The sequence below is a fragment of the Gopherus evgoodei genome, chromosome 2, assembly GCF_007399415.2.
Source record: "Gopherus evgoodei ecotype Sinaloan lineage chromosome 2, rGopEvg1_v1.p, whole genome shotgun sequence".
Taxonomy (NCBI): Eukaryota; Metazoa; Chordata; order Testudines; family Testudinidae; genus Gopherus; species Gopherus evgoodei.
Window position 1 is genome coordinate 170,983,783 of NC_044323.1, and position 21,432 is coordinate 171,005,214.

A 21,432-nucleotide genomic window follows, 5' to 3' on the forward strand; every position below is an offset into this window, starting at 1 on the left:
TCCCGGTGCTGTTTTCCTCATCGGTACTGGTCGCACTCGCCGCTCCGGTCGGTATCCCGTTCGCTGACCCGCTACTATCGGCACCGTTCCGACTCCCGGCACCGAGACAGGTACCGTGACTCCCGTAGCCTCTCCCCGAGCCTCGAGATCTCGGTCGACCTCCCGGCACCGTTCTGGTTGCAGGTCTGGATCTCATTCCAGGTACCGGTACGCCTCCCGGTGCCGGTCCCCGGTGCCGAGTTGGGCAAGGTCCGATAGTCAGAGACTCTGCCCTTGCCCTTTTTTTTAGTGCCTCCATGGCCATCCAGACACGCATCCGTGTCATCCCACATGCGCAGATCTTATGCTCAGGACCACGATTCTGATACGCCCCCCGACAACCTGAGGTGGAGGAGGTCCCAGAGGTAGAGGACCCGGTATGGTGCCCTCTAAGGGGTACGACTACTCGTCTGTCCCCTCTCCTCTCTGCTCACTAGTCTTTCAGTCTATTAAGGAGAGGTATTGGTATGGCCAGCGGGCGCCAGCCCCGAAACCGAAGGAGGCTTGGCGAATGAACCTACTTGGCCGCCAGGTGTACTCTGCAGAGGCCCTGCAGCTCTGGGTAGCAAAGCAACAAGCCTTGCTTAGCTGCTATAATTATAGCACCCGGGTGAAGGTAGTTTAGTTTATGGAGTTTCTCCCTCAAAACTCCCGCCAAGAGTTCGCTGCCGTCTTGGAGGACGGGGGAAAAAGGTACCCAGAGCGTCCCTCCAGGCCTCGTTGGACGCAGCAGACTCAGCAGCCAGGACTCTGGCCTTTGGTGTCGCCATAAGGTGCATCTCATGGCTTCAGGTTTCAAACCTCCGGCCGGAGCTGCAGTATGCCATTCAGGACTTACCCTTTGTTGGTAAAGGCCTCTTCACGGCAAAGACAGCCCCAGGCTGCAAAACCTGATGGACAATAGGGTCCTAATGCACTCTCTCAGCATGCATATGCCAGCGACCAAACGCAGGCCTTTCTGTCCCCAGCCGCCATACTCTGTGCCTAGCCAGAGACAGGACTTTGGCAAACGGCGAGGCCAAGGTGGTCGCAGACAAACGTCAGGACCCCTAAAGAGCCAAGGTCAAGGTCCCTCGCAATTACCACTGGGACCAAAGACGAACCTTCCAAGGTGCGCCTGAGGGCGGTGTACCAGTCACAGGCCGGGATCCCAATCCCGCTTTCTCTTGGTGTGGCCCCAGTTAATTTCAGATCGCTGGGTCCTGTGCATGGTGGAGCATGGGTACCACCTCTAATTTGTTCCAACCCTGTCCCCCTTCAGGGACCCCTCTCACAAGCAATTCCTCGTACAAGAGGTGCAGACGCTGACGGACGAAAGGGGCAAGGGGATTTACTCCCGTTATGCCCTAGTCCCCCACTCGAACGGAGGTCTCAGACCTTCCTAGTCCTGCGCGGACTCAACCAGTTTAGGATAAGGTTGAAGTTCCGCATGGTATCCCTGGGAACCATTATCCCATCCTTGCCTCCTGGGGACTGCTATGCTGCCCTCGATATGAAGGACGCGTACTTTCACAACGCCATCTTCCCTCCGCACAGGAGATACCTCCGCTTTCTAGCCAACTGTCAGTACTTCTGGTTTACTTCTGGTTTACGGTCCTACTGTTTGGCCTTTCTGCAGCCCCACAGGTATTGACCAAGTATATGGCCATAGTCGCTGCCTGCCTTCGCTGATGTCGGATATGCGTTTTTCCATATCTGGACGATTCGCTTATCCGAGGAGACTCCGAGACACAAACCACTCAGCACGTGGGCATTGTCACGGTCTTATTCACAGGTCTAGGCCTGATGATTACTATAGAGCAATCCACTCTGGTTCCCATGCAGAGGTTGGACTTCCTAGGGGCTATCCTGGTCTCCGACCTAGCCGGAGCCTGCTCATCACAGCCGCGGTTTTAGGCAATGGCAACAATCATCCGAGGTCTGCAGACTTTCCCAACGACCTCGGCTCACACTTGTCTCAGTCTCCTGGGTCCATGGCTGCCCGCAAGTTTGTAACCAAACACACCAAGCTCTGCCTCCGTCCTCTCCAAGTCCAGCTCACCTCGGCGTACCGCCTGGACGGGGAGCCAATGGTCATGGTAGTCACCGTTCCCTCGAGCACCTTAGGCTCCCTAGAGTGGTGGCTAACTCCCTGGTGTGGGCAGGGATACGGTTCCATCCGGCCCAGCCCTCACTGCCCCTGACGACGGACGCGTCATCTCTCTGCTCGAGTGCTCATGGTCACCTCCGAGCTTAAGGCCTTTGGTCTTCTCGGGAGCTGGCATTCCACATCAATGCCCCAAAAATGAGAGTAGTCCGCCTTGCGTGCCAGGGGTTCCAGCGGCAGCTGCGAGGCCGTGGTATCTCGGTGTTTACACCCAACACAATGGCCATGTGCTTCATAAATAACCAGGGAGGGACATGGTCCTCCCCCCTTTTGTCAAGAGGCCATCCATTTCTGGGACTTTTGCATGGCCCACTCGATGGAGCTGGTGATGTCCTTTCTCCCAGGCGTTCGGAACGCCTTGGCGCTTTGACTCAGCAGGTCTTTCCTGTCTTACGAGTCTCTGCCCCATGTGAGGCGTTCTGCTTTCCAGAAGTGGAGATTTTTCTTCACATAGACCTGTTCGCTCACCGCGAGAGCAGAAAATGCCAGATGTTCTGCTCCTTCCAAGGTCTCTCCTTGGGATCGATCTTGGACGCATTCCTGATGCCGTGGAAAGGCCAACTCCTTTATGCCTTCCCACTGGTTCATTAGGTCCTACTCAAACTCCGCAGGGGCAGAGCGCGCATCATCATGATCACTCCAGCGTGGTCCAGGCAGCACTGATATACCACGTTGCTCGGCCTGTCAATAACCAACCCAATTACCTTGCCACCCCACCCAGACCTCATCACTCAGGGCCACGACAGGCTTCGTCACCCGGACCTGCAGCCTCTTCGCCTCACGGTTAGCTGCTGCGTAACTGAGCCGGGGTGGCAGGAAGCCTTCCACCTGGTCAACGTACCTGGCCGAGTGGAAGCATTTCTTCTACAAGTGCAATACGCTCGATCTTGCTCCTACTGAGGTCTCGATTCCCCTCTATTTGGCCTGCCTCTGGCCTTAAGCGGCAGGACCTGGCGGTATCATCGCTGAGGGTACACTTGGCAGCCATCTCTACCTTCCAGCCAGGCTAAGGTGGACGTTCCGTGTTCTCACACTCTATGGGTTCGAGGTCCCTCAAGGGCTTGGAGCGCTTGCACCCTCGGGTGCGCCGCCCAGCCCCAACCTGGGACCTCAACCTAGTTTTAACCAGACGTAGGTCTCCCCCATTCGAGCCGTTCGCGACCGGCCCTCTGCTATACCTGTCTTGGACGACAACTTTCCTCGTAGCTGTTACATCAGCCAGACGAGTCTCCGAGCTCAGAGCTCGTACGGTGGTTCCGCCGTACACTAGGTTTCACAAAGACAAGGTGCAGTTATGACCACACCCGGCTTTCCTCCCTAAGGTGGTTTCGGCCTTTCATGTTACCCACAGCTCAACGCAATGGGCGCAACAGTTGCACTCCCTGGACATCTGTAGAGTGCTCGCATTTATATTGCGCTGACAACCATTTCGTAAGGTGCCCAAGCTCTGTCACGGTAGCAGACCAAGGGGAAGGCTTGCTTGTTTTCCTCTCAGAGGATCTCATCTTGGGTGATGGCGTACATCCGCACTTGTTATGATTTGGCTCATATTTCCCCAAGCCACATCGCCGTGCATTCTACCAGGGCTCAGGCTTCATCTGCTGCCTTGCTGGCTCGTGTTCCTACCCACGAGATCTGTCGCACAGCTCCATTGCTCCTCGGTGCATACCTTTGCTTCGCAGTATGCCCTGGTTCAACAGTCAAGAGATGCTGTAGCCTCTGGCTCAGCAGTTTTCATTCTGCCACATTTCACTCCGACCCCACCGCCTACGTAAGGCTTGGGATTCACCTAACTGGAATGGATATGAGCAATCACTCGAAGAAGAAAAGACGGTTACTCGCCTTTGTAACTGTTGTTCTTCGAGATGTGTTGCTCATATCCATTCCACACCCGCCCTCCTTCCCCACTGTCGGAGTAGCCGGCAAGAAGGAACTGAGGAGCGGGTGGGCCAGCAGGGGTATATATCGAGCACCATGACGGCACCACTCTAGGGGGCGACCTGCCGGCCCACTGAATTGCTAGGGTAAAAGTTTTCCGACGAATGTGCACGTGCGGCGCACACTCCTAACTGGAATGGATATGAGCAACACATCTCGAAGAACAACAGTTACAAAGGTGAGTAACCGTCTTTTCCGCTGGAGATGAGTGATATGGCTTTCTCTTTGGATGAGTCTTAGGCCCCACAGAAGTCTGTGCAACATCAGGCAGTGACATGACAAAGGAGCCCCAGATAAGATTCCACAGGAGAAAGGTGGTATGAGGTCATGCCATGAGGTCCTCCTTTGTCAGTTGATCCATCATACTGGCAATAATAGGGACCATGAGAACCCTACTCTAAACAGCCAGGATTGGTGTAAGAATCCTATTTTGCCATTGTCTGGACATCCACAAATGGCACTGTTAGAATATACAGAATGGAAAGGTGAGCCAGATCCAGCAGTTCAGTGAGCAATCTCATAATCTTCACTCAATGAGTTAGTTACTGTATCTTCTCCATTTCCACCAGACAACTTTAAACAATATCAAGAGCTCATGCCTAGGGTGGCAGTGGAGCTACAGATGCAGCTTGATGAAGTCCCAATCAAGTTGCCCTCCCCATCAACAAGGCCATTATGGACCCAGCAAAGGCGGTTTGGTACACTCCTGCTTCTTGTGCTCTCATCCCTAGGAGGGCAGAGAAGCATTAGTTTGTTCCATTCAACTGGTGAGGGTTTTTGTTCTCACCCACCGCTTAACTCATTGGTGGTGTAGGTGGCTATAGTGATCTAAGCAACAGCAACCAAAGGCTTTTCCCTCTGATAAGAGAGACAAGCAGCACAATCTTTTCTTCCACCTCTCTCCAGTTCTGGATCTCTCATTACTAGGCTTTCTTGGCCAAATATGATTTTACTAATTACACTGAGTATATGGAATTTAGTGACCAGCTCCCTGAGGAGAATAGGTCCTGTTTCCAGGCCTTAGTGAATGAGGGCAGTTTGGTGGCCAAAACTTCCCTCCAACCACAGGGGAGGCAGCAGATACTGCATCTAGGGAGATAGCTACAGCCATTGTTATGATAAGAGTAGTGGTTGCAATGCTTAGGTTTCCCTAGAGAGGTGCAGAATATCATCCAAGATCTGTCCTCACAGAATAGGCTGATAATATCAAAGACTAAGAGTCTCTCCAGTCCCTCAAAGGCTGAAGCCCAGTGCTTCCCTCACTGGGCATTTAGATCTCTGCCTCTGAGAGAATAGATGTTCACACCATTTTCAGACCCCTCTACTGCCATGACCTCCACCCATTCCCACCCACTTAAAGGCTACTTTTGACACCTCAGTTATAGAAATAGAAGCATCAGTCTCCCCATTTTTCTTTTGGGGCAGTCTCATGTTTTGCCTACACTTGGGACTCTATCATAACAGACAGTTGGTTGCTAAAAAATTATCCACCATGGTTATGCCATCAAATTTCTCTTCCCTCTGCATCCTCCTCCCCTTCAGGAACCACTCTCACAAGGAGATTCTTTGCCAGGATGCAGATTCTTTTCTTCAGCAAGGGGCAATAGAACAAGCAAGTACCGCCTCAGTATCAAGGGATGCTACTTAATCTCCAAAAGAGATGTAGGGTTGGGATCCGGGACCTGCTGACAACTGAACATCTTATTCAGATTCAGGTTGGTTACCCCTCCCTACAAGATGTGAATGTGGTTCATAGTTCTCAATATGAAGGACACTTTTTTTAATGCAGATATTAATCTGTCCTACAGAATTGCTTCAATTCCTGGTTAGTCAGGAAACGTTACTAGTTTGGAGCCCTTCACTTTGGATTGGCAGTGGTGCTCAGAGTATTCACAAAGGCTTTCCTCTATAGTGGCAGCCCATCTGAGATGTCAGTTTTCCGTCTATTTTGATGGTTAGCTCCAAGTAGTAGGTCACTCCAACCACACAGTCAGATGAGTGACTTTGTTCCTGCTTCATTTTGTGGCGAAGTGCAGTGTTTACATGAACAAAGAAAAGTCTGTTTTGGCAGCACACAGATGATAAAGTGCATCAGTGACACTGGACTTGAGTTTCAGCAAGAGCTTTCCTCCCGCTCTCACCCCACCCCCCCAAAAAAAAAGTTAGTCAATGGGCAGTGTATGCTGTCTCAGCTAAACCACGTGGCCTTGTGTACTTGTAACACCATTTGTCAGACTTCATTTATGCTGCCTGTAGGCCCGGCTCTTGACCTTCTACATGCCAGGTGGGGACCACATAAACAGCAGAGTGACCGTTCTCACCAGGGTCATCACATCTTTAACCTGGTAGTTGAACCCAGAACAAGTGTGAGTGAGCCTTTCTCCTGCTCATGCAGTCATTCTGTATTCAAGCAATGTTGGACAACATCACCATGGTCTCTTATATAAAAACAAGCAGGGTGGTGCAAGATCCCTTTCCTTCTGCCTGGTAGCAGTCAGGCTTTGGAATTGGGCACCAGAAACCATATCACTATCCAGGTGTTCAGAATTCATTAGCAGACAACCCAAGCAGGCACTTCTCTGCAGACCATGAGTTCTGTCCTGAGCAAGACATTCAGTTAATGGGCTCTCCATACCCCCAAACAAATAAGTAACTTCCCCAATACTGCTCCAGAGCATCTATGGGCAAAGACTCCCAGGGTGAGTTTCTCCTATTCTCATGGACAGACCAACTTGGATGTCTTTCCACCCATTCCCCGCTATCATGGGTCTTAGGAAACATCTGTCACAACAAGGCAGGAGTCGTTCTCATAGCACCCAACTGGCCCTGACCATTTTTGTTCCCAGACCTTTTGAGGATGTCGGCCCTTCATCCTATCAGGATTAATTTCTCTCTGAATCTTCTAATTCAGGAAGATGACAAAATCAGATGTCCCATTGGTCCACGCTGCCTTTTAGGCCCTCAGTCTGGAGCATGAGGAAGGCGCGTGTGTGTGTGTGTGTGTGTGTGTGTATACACACCAATGGACATTGCTTGTTGAGAATCTTTAGACTCAAGTGTATGGTGTGCATCCATACTTGTGTGGAATACAGATGGGGACCGTACATCTTGAGGAACCTCCCTATTTGATCACTTCAGATGTTTCTTTACATTCGTAAAAATATTGCTAATGGGCCTTTTGAAGTGAATTTTTTTTTCCTTCCCGAGGTGACTTTAAACTACCATTTTTAAAAAAACTTCTGTCACATTACGTTGTCATCTTTTGGAAGGTATAATTTGTAGAAATCGGGCTGGTAAACTATAATGTGCTGATTTGTTATCTGAAGACTCTACTATTGTATTCTCAGTTTGTGTTCATCTTGTTTAAAGATGAGTAACCAAACTTCTGGAAAAATGTTTGGAGACCACTGATGGGGACTTGGATTGTTGAACAGCCTCAACTGCTGATGGAGTTAAGGCACTGCAGGAATGTCTTTTGCATTTTTAGTAGGGCTGTCAAGCGATTAAGCATGTGATTAAACAACAAGAGAACACTATTTATTTAATTATTTTTGGATGTTTTCTATATCTTCAGATACATTGATTTCAATTACAAAGTGTACGGTGCTCACTTATTTTTTAATTACAAATATTTGTATTGTAAAAAAAATTTAATTCACCTAATAGAAGTACTGTAGTGCAATCTCTTTATCATGAAAGTTGAACTTACAAATGTAGAATTATGTACAAAACACAGCTGCGTTTAAAAACAAAACAATGTAAAAAATTTAGAGCCTCCAATCCACTCAATCCTACTTTTTTGTTCAGCCAATTGCTCAAACAAACGTGCAGGAGATAATGCTGCCCTCTTCTTATTTACAGTATCACTTGAAAGTGAGAACAGGTATTCGTATGGCACTGTTGTAGCCAGCAACACAAGATATTAACATGCCAGATGTGCTAAAGATTTGTATGCCCCTTCATGCTTCAGCCACCATTCCAGAGGTCATGCATCCGTGCGATTTCTGCTTAATAATGATCCAAAGCAGTGCGAATTGATGCATGTTCATTTTCATTATCTGAGTCAGGTGCCATCAGCAGAAGGTTGATTTTCTTTTTGTGGTTTGGGTTCTGTAGTTCCCGCATCTGAGTGTTGGTCTTTTAAGACTTCTGAAAGCATGCTCCGCACCTCATCCTTCTCAGATTTTTGGGAGGCACTTTTGATTCTTAAGCCTTGGGTCGAGTGCTGTAGCTATCTTTAGAAATCTTATGTTAGTACGTACTTTGCATTTTGTCAAATCTGCAATGAAAGTGTTCTTAAAACGAACGTGTGCTGGGTCACTGCTATAACATGAAATATGTGGCAGAATGCGAGTAAAACAGAGCAGCAGACATACTGTTCTCCCCCAAGGCATTCAGTCACTAATTTAACACATTTTTTTTTAATGAGCATCATCAGCATGGAAGCATGTCCTCTGGAATGGTGGCCAAAGCATGAAGGGGCATATGAATGTTTAGCACATCTGGATCGTAAATACCTTGCAATGCTAACTACAAAAGTGCCATACAAGTGCCTGTTCTCACCTTTAGGGGACATTCTAAACAAGAAGCGGGCAGCATTTTCTCTTGTAAATGTAAACGGACTTGATCGTCTTTGGTTGAACAAGAAGTAGGACTGAGTGGACTTGTAAGCGCTAAAATTTTACATTGTTCTGTTTTTTAAGTTCAGTTGTGTAACCAAAAATCCTACATTTGTAAGTTGCACTTTCATGATAAAGAGATTACACTACAGTACTCGTATGAGGTGAATTGAGAAATAGTATTTATGCTTTTTACAGTGCAAATATTTGTAATAAAAAATATAAAGTGAGCACTGTACACTTGCATTCTGTACTGTAATTTTAATCACTATTTAAAAATGTAGAAAAAATCCAAAAATATTAAAATTTATATTGGTATTCTATTGTTTGCAATTAATCACGATTAATTTGAGTTAATCACGTGAGTTAACTGCAGTTAACCAACGGCCCTAATTTTTAGTCTTAATTTTTATTCAGTTGTCTTGAGTTGTGGTTTGCAGATGGTAAAGGCACTTTCCTTTTGGATTTGTGTCTGATAACATACCTAAAATGTGTGCCAGGTGTCCATAAGTATTCTGATGCCTCAGAATATGAAAAAATGATGTCTTAAGTGAATGCTGTCATATCTGCAGCAGCAGTAGTAGTGTACCTGCCAAATCTTACTCTCTGAATTATAGAGACAGGAAAGCATCCTGTCATTTTTTGTTTATCTTCCTAGTGTATAATGTCTGTTTCTGCATATTGACTGGAATAAAGGTCACACCTATCTGAGGTCAAAGACCCATAACTTTGATTTTTGTTTCCATATAAAATTTGTAGGCCTGTACAAGCTATAGGAATTGCCCCTTCCTCACTTCAGTTGTGCTTTCTCCTCTTCCCCATTGGCCTCATGGCTATACTTTCATGCAGCTCTGATAATCCTTCTGTGCCATTAGAGTGGATTTGCTACAGTGGTAAGACTTGTAGAACAACTAAAATTGCACATTCAAACTAATGCCTTTTTTTAACCACCTCTGCAGTTCATGTATTCTACTAGTTCGTAATCTGGTTCCTAATTGGTATGATGAGAGCTGCTCTGCCATTTTACTCCTGAAGGAATTCTGTGCCACTGTGCAATGCAGAATTTCATAGAATTCTGTTTACCCTCTCAGAATTTCTGGCTGCCACTAGAGGCTGCTGGACTCTGCAGAAGCCAACTCTCAGTGAGCAGAACGCCCAGTTTGGGGCTGGAGGCTGCATGCTATTTGATCCTTATTCTCCCAGGGATAGGAGAGGGCCTGGGAGACCCAGCCAGCTCTGGCAAAGGGGTAGAGTTGCCAACTTTCTATTTGCACAAAATGGAACACCCTAGCCCCGCCTGTCCCTGAGGCCCTTCCCCCCACTCACTACATTCCCTCTCCCCCACCCTCACTCACTTCCACTGGGCTGGGGAAGGGGGTTTTGGGGTGCGGGAGGGGATGAGGGCTCTGGCTGAGGGTGTGGGCTCTGGGCAGGGAAGAGGGGTTTGGGGTGCAGGAAGGTACTCCAGGCCGAGGGATTTGGAATGTGTGAGGGGACTGTGGGTTGAGGCAGGGGATTGGGGTGTGGGCTCTGGGTACTGACTCTGAGGTGAGGCTGAAGATGGGGGGGGTTCAGGGTGTGAGAGGCGGTTCTGGACTGGGTCAAGGGTTGAGGTGAAGGCTCTGGGGTGCAGGAGAGGCTCTGGGTTTGGAGGGGGTCAGGGCTGGGGGTTGGGGTGCAGGAGAGGATACAGGCTCTGGGCTGGGGGGTGCTGGCTTTGGGGTGGGGCCAGGCAGGAGGGGTTTGGGTCCAGCTCCTAGGCAGGGGGAAGGTGGGAGGCAGGAGGCTCTGTGTTTCACCCTGCTCTCACCTGTAAGTAACGCCCCCAGATTCCATTGGCCAGGAACTGGCTAATGGGAATGCGGAGCCGATGCTTGGGACAGGGGCAGCGCATGGAGCCGCATGGACCCCCTGTCTAGAAGCTGGACCTGCTAGCTGATTCCGGGGTGCAGCGTGGTGCCCCAGGACAGGTAGGGACTAGCCTGCCTTAGCGTCGCAGCACTGCTGACTGGACCTTTAATAGCCCAGTCAGTGGTGTTGATGAAAGCCACTAGTGTCCCTTTTCGACCGGGTGTTTCAGTCAAAAACTGGACACCTGGTCATGCCAGAAAGGGAGTGAGGAAGGGCAGGGCCATATCACACCATGTCCCTTAGTGGGACAGTAAAGAAATTGTGGGAGAGTAAAGGCTCTGGGGGTTCTGCTGTCTGGGCCTGGGGCTGCCCTGTGGCTGGGTTCTGTGGGGAGGGGCATACTGCTATCTGGGCTGAGGGGTACCCTGCACCTGGGTTTTGAAAGGATGGACGTGCAGGTGTCTGAGCTCGGGACCCCACAGAGCCCCATCTACCCCCTGTCCAACTGGAACTGGGTTGTTGTAGGGGTTTCTTTAACTCTCTACTCATGGGGGAATCTTCTTTGCTGTTGTCTGTATTGTTGACATGTTGACAGGTATTTTTGAAATAAATTACCAAAATAATTGAAACCAGAGCAATTATATTCTGTTATTTATTTTGACAATGTGTAGAATTTTAAAATATTGTGCACAGAAATTTTAATTTTTTGGCACAGAAGTCTCCCATGGCTACCATTTTTCACTTCTGTACTTTCCCCTCCTCCCCCTTCTCCTCCAGCTATTGTTGTTGGGAGGGGGGCGGGAGGAGGCGGGAAAAAGCATAGTTGGAAAGCAGGATTGTAATATTAAAGGTCACACACTTCAGCTATTCATTAACTACTTTCCCTTTTTCTTCTCACTTTCCTCAGTGGAATTTTAACATCATAAATCTAAACTAATATCTCAATTTTAACTTGTTTGTTCCTAATCACTCTTCTTCCCCATCTTTGCTATCTTTCTTTTTCCCAGGCTCCTAATCTGTCATATAATGGTTATTTAGATATATGGAAGAAAAATTCAAAGTCGTATCTTTGCCATTTCAGATCTTCCCTCTCTTTACCGTTTAAGTTTTCTGTTCACCCACCCACAGTCTGTCCAAAATGCTACTGCTATATGCTTGTCTTGCTGGTCTTTTCACCTTTGTCTTCTATCAAGAATTCATTCTCTCCTCTTTTTTTTCTCAGCTTTAGTAACCCCATCCCTTTCCTGTCCTGAACTGTTAATCCTATTTGTTGGAGGATTCTTACGAGACTTAAGTAGACATTGAAATTTCAAAAATGACTGTCAGTGTGTGAACTTCCCTAAATCTGTAATGTTTTTAACCAGCTCTAATTGTAAGCTGTTCAAGCAGAGAACATTTCTTATGTTTTGGAAGGTAGTGATGTCCCTGTGGGTGATCCATTTTAGGTTTTCATGCACCCTTACTCTGGTAATCAGAGATTTATAGTAGCAGTGCCCAGTTGGGTTGCACATGCGCTGTCCTCATCTCGTGCTGCTTCAGGCGGTTATCTGTCGCTGTGCGACCATCCCCGTTCAGTTCCTTCTCTGCCTTTCACTGACAGAGCATTTAGCAGTGCCTCAGAGCTTACTTAGCATAAAACAACCCTCCAGTTATTTCTGAGTGTGTCCACTGCCTAGACGAGACACACACAGTTCAAAAGTGTCCACGCTGCCATAAGTAAAAGCCAAGACTAGGAAAGCCAGGGACTTGCAATTGAAATTACTCCTACTGGAGAAGTCCCACAAACCAGCATCTGAGCCAGAAGCACAGACTTCCCCTCCTCCAGGGGCAAAAGTCACCCACAGCAGCCTCTGACAGAGGTGGTTCTTCTAAGGCTCGCATAACCAACCACCCAACCAAAACGGTGGCTAAAAAGTGTACTTTGGATTCACTAACGTGGGAAATGACCAAGAGACATCAGTCCCCAAGCTGACACATGCAGTTGGTACTGACCGCACCAGAAACGTCTACCACTGAAGTTGCGGCACCCTCTGGTACTATGAGTACCACAAGAGAGCAAAGGACTCCAAGCGAGCCAGCTCAGATATGGACAGTAAGGGGAAAACGAAACCCATGCCACCAACAACACCACTCAGCACCAAGCAGCTCCATGCAACTCCAGGACATGCTGCCACCTACCATCAGTCTGCCACAACCAACACGTACAACTATACCAGTTTCGAGTGATGTCTCTGAGGGACAACTGATTGCTGGAATGACATTGATTATAGGCATTGATTGGACTCTGCAGACATGACAGCGTGATCTACAGCTACTGCGATAGTCATGAGGAGAGCTTCTTGGTTGCATCTCTCTGGAAAAGAGATGCAATTGACAATTGAGGATCTGCCGTTTGAAGGGCCCAAACTCTTCATGGTCAAGACGGATGGGTCTTTACACATCCTCAAGGGCAACACTAAAATCCCTGGGAAATTATACTCCTCGGAACAAGAGAAGACAGAGTAAATACTATAACATGCAGCAGTTCCGGTCTATACCATAGACACAAACGCTTAGACAGTATGAACCACAGGGCCAAAAACAGAGGCCTGCAAGGAGACGCCAGCCTCTACCTCAATATGCCATATCTCACAACCATCCTCCAGACAGTAGGTTTGATGTGTTGGTCGAGGGTCAGAGAACGCCACATCTCTAAGCGTTGGAACCCCTCCCCATCTCTCAACCATTTGCAGACTGTCTAATTCCAGACTGGATAGTATGGAAGTCAATCACAACAGACAAATGGGTACTGGAGATAATTGAGGTTGGATACTTCATCCCTTTTACTCCCCTTCTTCCCCCCCCCCATCCTCCCTCTCTCTTCAGGGACCCCTCTCACAAAGCCCTACTGCAACAAGAGGTAACCCACCTCATACATCTAGGAGCGGTAGAACTGGTACCAACAGAATACAGAGGGGGAAGGGCTTCTATTCACATTATTTCCTCATACAGAAAAAAAACAGGAGGATGGAGACCCATTCTCAATCTTCCACTCAACTTTTTCGTGAAAACCCAACACTTCAAGATGGTCACGTTAGCCACTGTAATTCCAGCAATAGGACAGGATCATTTTCAATAAAAGATCTTACCCTTTGGCCTATCCCCTACTTCTCTCTTTTTTCAGAGGTCCTTGCCATCGTGTTGGCCTACCTCCACAGGAAAGGAACTTTGATATTCCCAAACTTGGATGTCTTCCTGCTGAAAGCACCTACAGTAAGCAGCATCAGAGTGCACCAAACAGACAATAGCTCTCTTCACAAGATTAGGCCTCCAGATAAATGCACAAAAATCAACACTAACACCAGTTCAGAAACTAGAGTTGATTGGAGCCTACCTCAGTTCTCCCGAGGTGACAACCTCTCTACCACAACAATTTCTCACCTTAACCAACCTGATCTCCACAGCACGAAACAGCCTGCAAGTCATTGCCAGGACTTGCTTGCAACTACTAGGCCACATGGCCTCCACAATGTTCATTGTCAGGCACGCAAGACTACACATGCATTATCTAAAAGCTTGACTCCAGTCAGTTTACATCCCACACACAGTATAAACAAGCACCTCACAATGCCAAACAAAATAAGACTCCCTGCTCTCATGGACACAACGAGACAATGTCTGTGCAGGGCTTCCTCTTGTACAAAATTCCCCAACGATGACCATCATGACAGACACATCACTCCTGGGTTGGGGGGCACATCTGAACTCACATTCCATCCAGGGCCGTTAGTCCCCAGCAGAATCCCTTCTCCACATAAATCTTTTAGAACTACGAGCCATTCACAATGGTTGCTCCCACTTCTTTCCGATCATCAAAAACAAGACCACACAAGTCCTCACAGACAACATGGCATGAATGTTTTTCATAGGCAGCAGGGAGTGTGCTCACACTCACTATGCAGAGAAGCCATGCAGCTCTGGCACTGATGCATCTCGCACAATATCCATGTCACAGCAGCATATCTACTTGGATGCCAGAACACCATAGGAGATGCACTAAGCAGGAACTTCTCTCAGGAACACGTGTTCCAAAATGTTTTCAAGCATTAGGGGTTCCCAACAATAGGTCTGTTTGCAACTGCACAAAATGTCAAATGCCTGCAGTTTTGTTCCAGGGCAGGACTTGGTCCCCGCTCTCTAGGCAACAACGCTTCCCTCATTCAATGGAACACTCCTCTCCTATGTGCTTTCCTTTCCATCCCCCTTGTAGCTCAAGTGAGCCACAGGATCAGGCAGGACAGGTCCAAAGAAACCCTAATAAGCCCCATGTGGCCTCCAAAAACCTGATACCTTTTATCTTCTCCAGTTGGTGGTGCATCCACCACGTTTGCTCCCACTTCTGCCTTGTCTTCTGTCGCAGGACACAGGTCACATCCTTCACCCAGATCCCCAAAGACTCCACCTGAAAGCATGGTTATTCGATGGCTCAGGGTCTGAAATGACATGGTTAAACAGCTGCAGAACAACCACCCGTCACGCGCACTTGCACAAATGGAGGCGATTCAATACCTGGTGCCAACAAAACAGATTCTATCAATCTCAGTCCCCTTGCCTCTAATATTAGACTATTAGAACTTAAATCGGGCCTCTCCATGAGCTCAGAGTACATCTCTCCACTGTCACAGCATTCCACCATGAAGTAGATATCGCTCTTTGCCCATCCACTCACAAAACAGTTCCTTAAAGGCATCACCTACCCAGAAGTACAAAATCCTACTCTACCATGGGACCTCAGCCTAGTCCTTTGAGTTCTCACCAGCCCTCCATTTGAACCCATAGTGACATGCTCTCAACTGCACCTTTCCATAAAGGTAGTGTTCCTTGAGGCCATTGCATCTGTCAAACAAATGGGAGGGTTGGGAGCTCTCATGGCAGATCCACCAAAGACCCATAATCTTTTTCAAAGATAAAGTTTACCTGAGACCACACTGCAACCTTTTGCTTAAAGTCTGTCTATCTACTAACATTCTACCCCAAACCCCATGAGGTATGGCACTCCCTATTACGTACCCTGGATGCATGCAGGGCAATAGCCTTTTAAATAGAGCTAAATCATGTAATTCCCCAAAACTATGTATCTCAATTACTGAATGATCCAAAGGGGATGCAATATCTAAACAGAGGCTATCCAAATAGATTTTGGATTGCATCAAACTGTTACCATCAACATGACCAGCAACCCCCTGCAGAGATTCACACACATTCCACCAGGGCCTAATTGGCCTCCACAGCATTCCTTAACACTTCCATTATGGACATCTGTAAGGCTGCAACGTGGACCTCAGCCCCTACATTTTATGCAACGTTATGCATTAGAACAGCATGTAACCTCTGATACTCTGTTTGGACTCACTGTACTGTCATCTGCCACAACTTCAACTCCAAAGCTCCCTCCTTCCACTGGAGGGCACTGCTCTGAAGTCACCTAAAGTAGAGCGCTCACAGGGGCATCATCACTTGAAGAAGAAAGTTGCTCACCTGATGCAATAACTTGGGTTCTTCAAGATGTGTGTCCCTGTGGGTGCTCCACTTTAGGTGTTTGTGCACCCACCCCAGCATGCGGAATTGGAGATTTATGGTAGCATGCCCAACTGGATTGCACACTCACAGTCCTCGTCTCCCACCACTTAAGCAGGGGCGGCTCTAGGTATTTTGCCGCCCCAAGCATGGCAGGCAGACTGCCTTCGGCGGCTTGCCTGCGGGAGGTCCTTGGTCCCGCGGATTCAGCGGCACGCCTGCGGGAGGTATGCCGAAGCTGCGGGACCAGCGGACCCTCTGCTGACATGCCGCCGAAGGCAACCTATCTGCCGCCCTCGTGGCCACTGGCAGAGCACCCCCTGTGGCTTGCTGCCCCAAGCACGCTCTTGGCATGCTGGTGCCTGGAGCCGGCCCTGCGCTTGAGGTGGTTATTTGGCAATGTGTGACCACCTCTCCTCCCTCCCTCTTTCTTCTCTAGCATTATTATGACACTCCAAAGTAGAGGGGAAGAGGGAGGGTAGTGGAGCACCCACGGGGAACACATCTCAAAGCACCTACACTACTGCACTTTCTCTGAGTAACTTTCCCTTTGCTGTGCACATTTTTGGGGTGTGTTGTTTTTAATAACCAAAGCTTGTCATGTAAAATGCACTCTATCCATCAGAACATGATAGGGAGAATGTATAATTTGGGTAGTATAAATGCCAAGATAAAATAAGAAGACATTGTCACATACCATACCTTCCCTTTTCCTATATATGCCTTCTATTGTATAGATCTAAATATTGCTTGACTGGCAAGTTGACATTCTCTGTAAATGCAGATCAGTGTTCTCCCTGGCTGATTAAAGCTATTGAAGAAGTGCTTATTCCACAGCTGATGGAGACTGAGTTTTCTTGAATAGGTGCAATGCTCAGCTGTCTTCTGGTTAGCCATTGAGACAGTTTTTAATGTAAGGTGTTGTCAATTAAACGTCAGTCAATCCAGTTCAGATTGTCATGGCATGAACTATGGACAAAAAAAAGTCTGTCCTTGCTGATCTTTGATTGCAATTATCATAAGGTATTGGTACCACCAAGTAGCTGAACTCAGTCCTGGAGGAGGTCTCAAAGTGTTGAGGGATACTTGATTGACTGACATTCATTCTTGAAATGCTACAGACTTCTATCTTGGGTCCTTCTTTTCAATCTGTGTGACCATGCTAAGGGATGTTTTGATCTGCAGGAAAATATTCTAATGAAGATGATTACTTGTCCTTTGTCAACCCAACTGTACACTGTGGTGGCTGTCTGGCACACGTTTTTGTTTGGATAACAGAGAGGTGATTTAAGTTTTAACCCAGATAAGATTCAAGTAATATCCTGTATTTGAATATTGTGGTGGTTTGAGGAAATGGCAAGCAGTCACTCAATACTGTAAATTTACATGGTGTTTTATACAGCATAATATCTGCTCTGGAGAGTTTACTGTTTAAGATTGACAATACATATATCAAGAATTCTGTTAAGGGAAATTCTGGGGTATTTTGGTGAGAACAAGTGGGGGAGTCCAGATCAGTTCCTCTGACAGGTTCAAAAGTTAAGGCTTGTCTGGATTGTTCCCTTTGTATGGAAGTCCATAATGCAGTAGTATTCTGGAGGATCAACTACCATTTGAATGTTGCCTGACAGGAACTGTCGCCAAGGTGATAACCAAATCACAAGTGAACAAGTAAAGCAATTGGCTTTTATTTGGAGTTGTCAGTTTCAAGGTAATAGTTACAGAATGTGCTTGCCTGCTTGTTGCTTAGCGTATGACAAAGCTGGTGATGTCTACCCTGACTTTACTGAGTTACTTGAGGAGAGATGGTCACTTGTATTCTTCCCAAACATTTGTGATCAGCCAGGTTATATTTGCACAACATACTAAGTTGTATCTGAAATGGGCTCAAAGGAGAGCTCAGTCTGTGAAGAATGTCCTTCCTGAATGTCATGCTGGAATCCCTCTGTAGCTATAACCAGGCATGGTCTAAATCTTCTGTTTGGGTTGGTAAAACTAGACACTTTTTTACTTTCATGACATCTCCTACCTCTGGTCTTTTGTTCTTGTTTCTAGTCTTGCCATGCCATCAGTTAATTATGTTGTAGCTTTGTACACTGCCAGATACTTCTGAGATTCCACTTGAGGATTTTGTTTTCAGTGACCAGAGCAGCGAATATTGACCTTTTATAGCTAAGAGAACATTAGACTACATTGGTTTTTCAGTCTCATTTGAGCGAATACAAAATTCTCACTCCAAAGAAGTCTGCTAGCACTTGGTTGGGTAGGATGAGTGATATGATTGATCATGACTCTGTTTTACTACATATTTAACTATTAAAACTCCCCAGGAAATTGAGCTTTCTCCCAGTAAGTCTAAGGTGGGGAAGTGTGTGTGTGGTCGAAAGTCCTCCTAACAGTATATTTGATAAAAAGTCAAAAGAAAGGACGTGATTGTTACACTGCAATCAGTTCAGCAAGGAATACCATTTGACTGAGCAGTTATCCTTTCTTTTGGTTCTATGTACATATAGAAATTAAAGTCTGAACTAGTAGGGTGTGAGCAATCCAAAATAACCCAGCTGCCATACAGTGTGATACAAAATAAAAAGAGGTTCTTTTTATTTTTAGATCTGAATTTGGACGTTGGATCTGGACATGACACATGTGGAGAAACGTCTTCAGAGAGTTACAGTTCTCCTTCTAGCCCACGACACGGGAGGGAAAGCTTTGAAAGTGAAGAAGAGAAAGACAGAGGTTGGATTTGTGCAGTGGTGTGTGTGTGTGTGTGTACGTACGTGCGTACGTACTTGTTTGGACACCTCAGTAGGGCAAACATTGAGCTTGACTACTTACTCGAATTATCTAACAACGATCTGGTTTAATCTTTATTCCTATAATCTATAAGTAGTGTAACTGATTGCCTCAGTCATATATTTGATTACCACATTGCCAGTTGGTCAGGATTCAAGTTTTCACTGCTATTTCAAAACCTTGTTTTGCAATGTTAAATAACTCATTTCTAGGTATACTCAAGTTGCCAATTGACTAATTTTATTCCTCCAAGAAAACAGTATTCCAAAAATTTCGCTAAGGTTTTTCCTCTTCTTTTTAAAACACCAAAGTTACTTAACATCAAAGTTACTTCTGACACTTAATTTACATCCAGATACGTATGTTTGTGTTGATGGTAGAGAGTACCTAGGTGATGCATTTTGTAGTATTGATGCCTGAAGGCAAGAAATGCTAATCTTTGCTTTGCAATACTTAACTGATCCTCTTCATTTTATACCATTTTATAATAACCCCTTGTCACACATGCAGTCATATGACAGTAGGAAAATGTGCTTCAGTTAGCAACATCATTGGAAGACAAAAACTGTCTGTCTACTGTGAAGGAGTATAGTGCATGTCACATGGCACCTTCCAGAAAGCAGTGAACAAGCAATAGATCTCCTGCAGACACAGTTCTGTAACAAGTTATGGATTTACTTTCAATAACGCAACAACATTTTGGCAATTTCCAAAGCTTTTTTTAACTGACAAGGAGTTCCTTGGAAATTACAAAGTTATGTGAAATGCGATGAGATGATGATGTACAGATATCGCATTTGTTCACTGCAGGCTTGAGGTGACTACATAGTCTATATTTGAAATAAGTATTCTGGAGAATGTTCTGCTGTCACCCTTCCTGAGAGGAGCTGTTTTCAAAAGCTTTTAAAAATAGCTTTGAATTTTACTTTAATATAAAACATACAAAAAAATCTGCAAGATAAATACATTGCCACTAACATACACCCCAGGGAAAAAGGAGCAATGCTCAGCCTCATACCGCATATACAAAGTCCCCACATTGAGAGTCAGCTGTAAGATTCCAAATGTGCGGCACAATTACACCTTGTCATGTTTTCAGCTTTAACATCTCTCAATCCGATAAGTCAAGAAAAACTTTCCACTTTTGGTGAAATTTTTCACCTTCTGTAATTTTGTATGTTTGCTTGTAAGAGGCTTGGAGCTCCTCCCTGCCTCATGCTCCCTGCATAGCATTTTCAAAACTCTTCCCTATGTGCCTTGTAATTAGCCCCACTCAGTGCCTTATACTCCTCTTCTACGTTCAGCTTTTTAAACATAAAACGAAATGCGATGATGAGTGAGGATATATGCAGTCTATTGTGGAGCTGGGCAGTGGAGGCAGGATGAACACAAGACTAGGTAGGAGCCAGGGATGGGAAGGAGACCATGTGGAGTAATGCATGGTGGCATGGGCTGTATAAGGACTACACTTTTTTATATAGACACTATGTTGTTTCATGGCTTATTCCTTTGGATTGCCTGACTAGCCTTTGGTTAAGGCAGACCATCTAAAGTTTTAGGAACACTGTCAAGGTAAAAATATTTGTGTATATATTTAAATATCTCTACCTGAGTTGTTAATACCTTAGTCTTTTTTTCATCTTAATTTATTTTTCACCATTATGCTTTTTTATTTTCTTTGAATGATGGACTAGTGGTCATGTTTGCTGCGTGGCTTTCATATACTTAATATTGTGTTGGGGCTCTTAACACTTGAGACTTGGTTAAATACAAGAAATGCTTTCTTTGAAAATTGAGAAGTGACACATGAAAACTTTTTTTTTTTTTTTTTTTTTTTTTTTTAAGATTAGCAAACTTATTGTATAGAAATCTCAGTGCTTACCATGTTTGTTTGTTTTCAGTGCTGTAGATCAGTGGTTCTCAATCAAGGGTCCGGGCCCCTCTGGGGTCCTGTGAGCATGTTTCAGGGGATCTGCCAAGCATGGCCAGAGTTATACTTGCTACGCCCCAGGGCAGAAAACCAAAGCCCCACCGCACAGGACTGCAGCCTGGGGCCCCAAGCCCCACCATCCCGGGGCTTGGGCTGAAGCTGAAGCCTGAGCAACTTAGCTTTGACAGACCCCCTGTAGTGTGCGGCCCTGGGCAGTTGCCCTATTTGCTACTTCCTAAGCGAGCATTGTCTTCTATATGCAGAAAAACAGTTGTGCCACAGCAGGTCCGTGGAGTTTTTACAGCATGTTGGGGATCTTCAGAAAAGAAAAAGGTTGAGAACTCCTGCCGTAGGTTACTTGTATTTGACAGTGCAGTAGATGAAAATGTTTTGACTGTCCTAAAAGCTAAAGGAGCAGAAAAGTTGTTTAAATATACATGGTGTGCCTGAGCTCTTTCTCCTCTTCCCCTGTCACATATATTTTGAGAATTGTACCAGCTGGGGGCATAGTGATTTCACATCTTTCCAGGTAGATGGGAGGAGCTTAATTTGTTCTGTGC

At 46.3% G+C, this 21,432-nt stretch overlaps 1 protein-coding gene across 3 annotated transcripts in view; it reads left to right on the top strand.

Annotated features, from left to right (window-relative positions):
• The window catches only part of ZCCHC2 (zinc finger CCHC-type containing 2), a 102,752-nt gene that overhangs the window by 76,565 nt on the left and 4,755 nt on the right, over window positions 1-21,432 (top strand). For all 3 annotated transcript variants that reach the window (XM_030552260.1, XM_030552259.1, XM_030552261.1), the window contains one exon: window positions 18,760-18,885. In XM_030552260.1, the coding sequence (XP_030408120.1) occupies window positions 18,760-18,885 (126 nt within the window). The remainder of the gene's footprint in view (window positions 1-18,759; window positions 18,886-21,432) is intronic.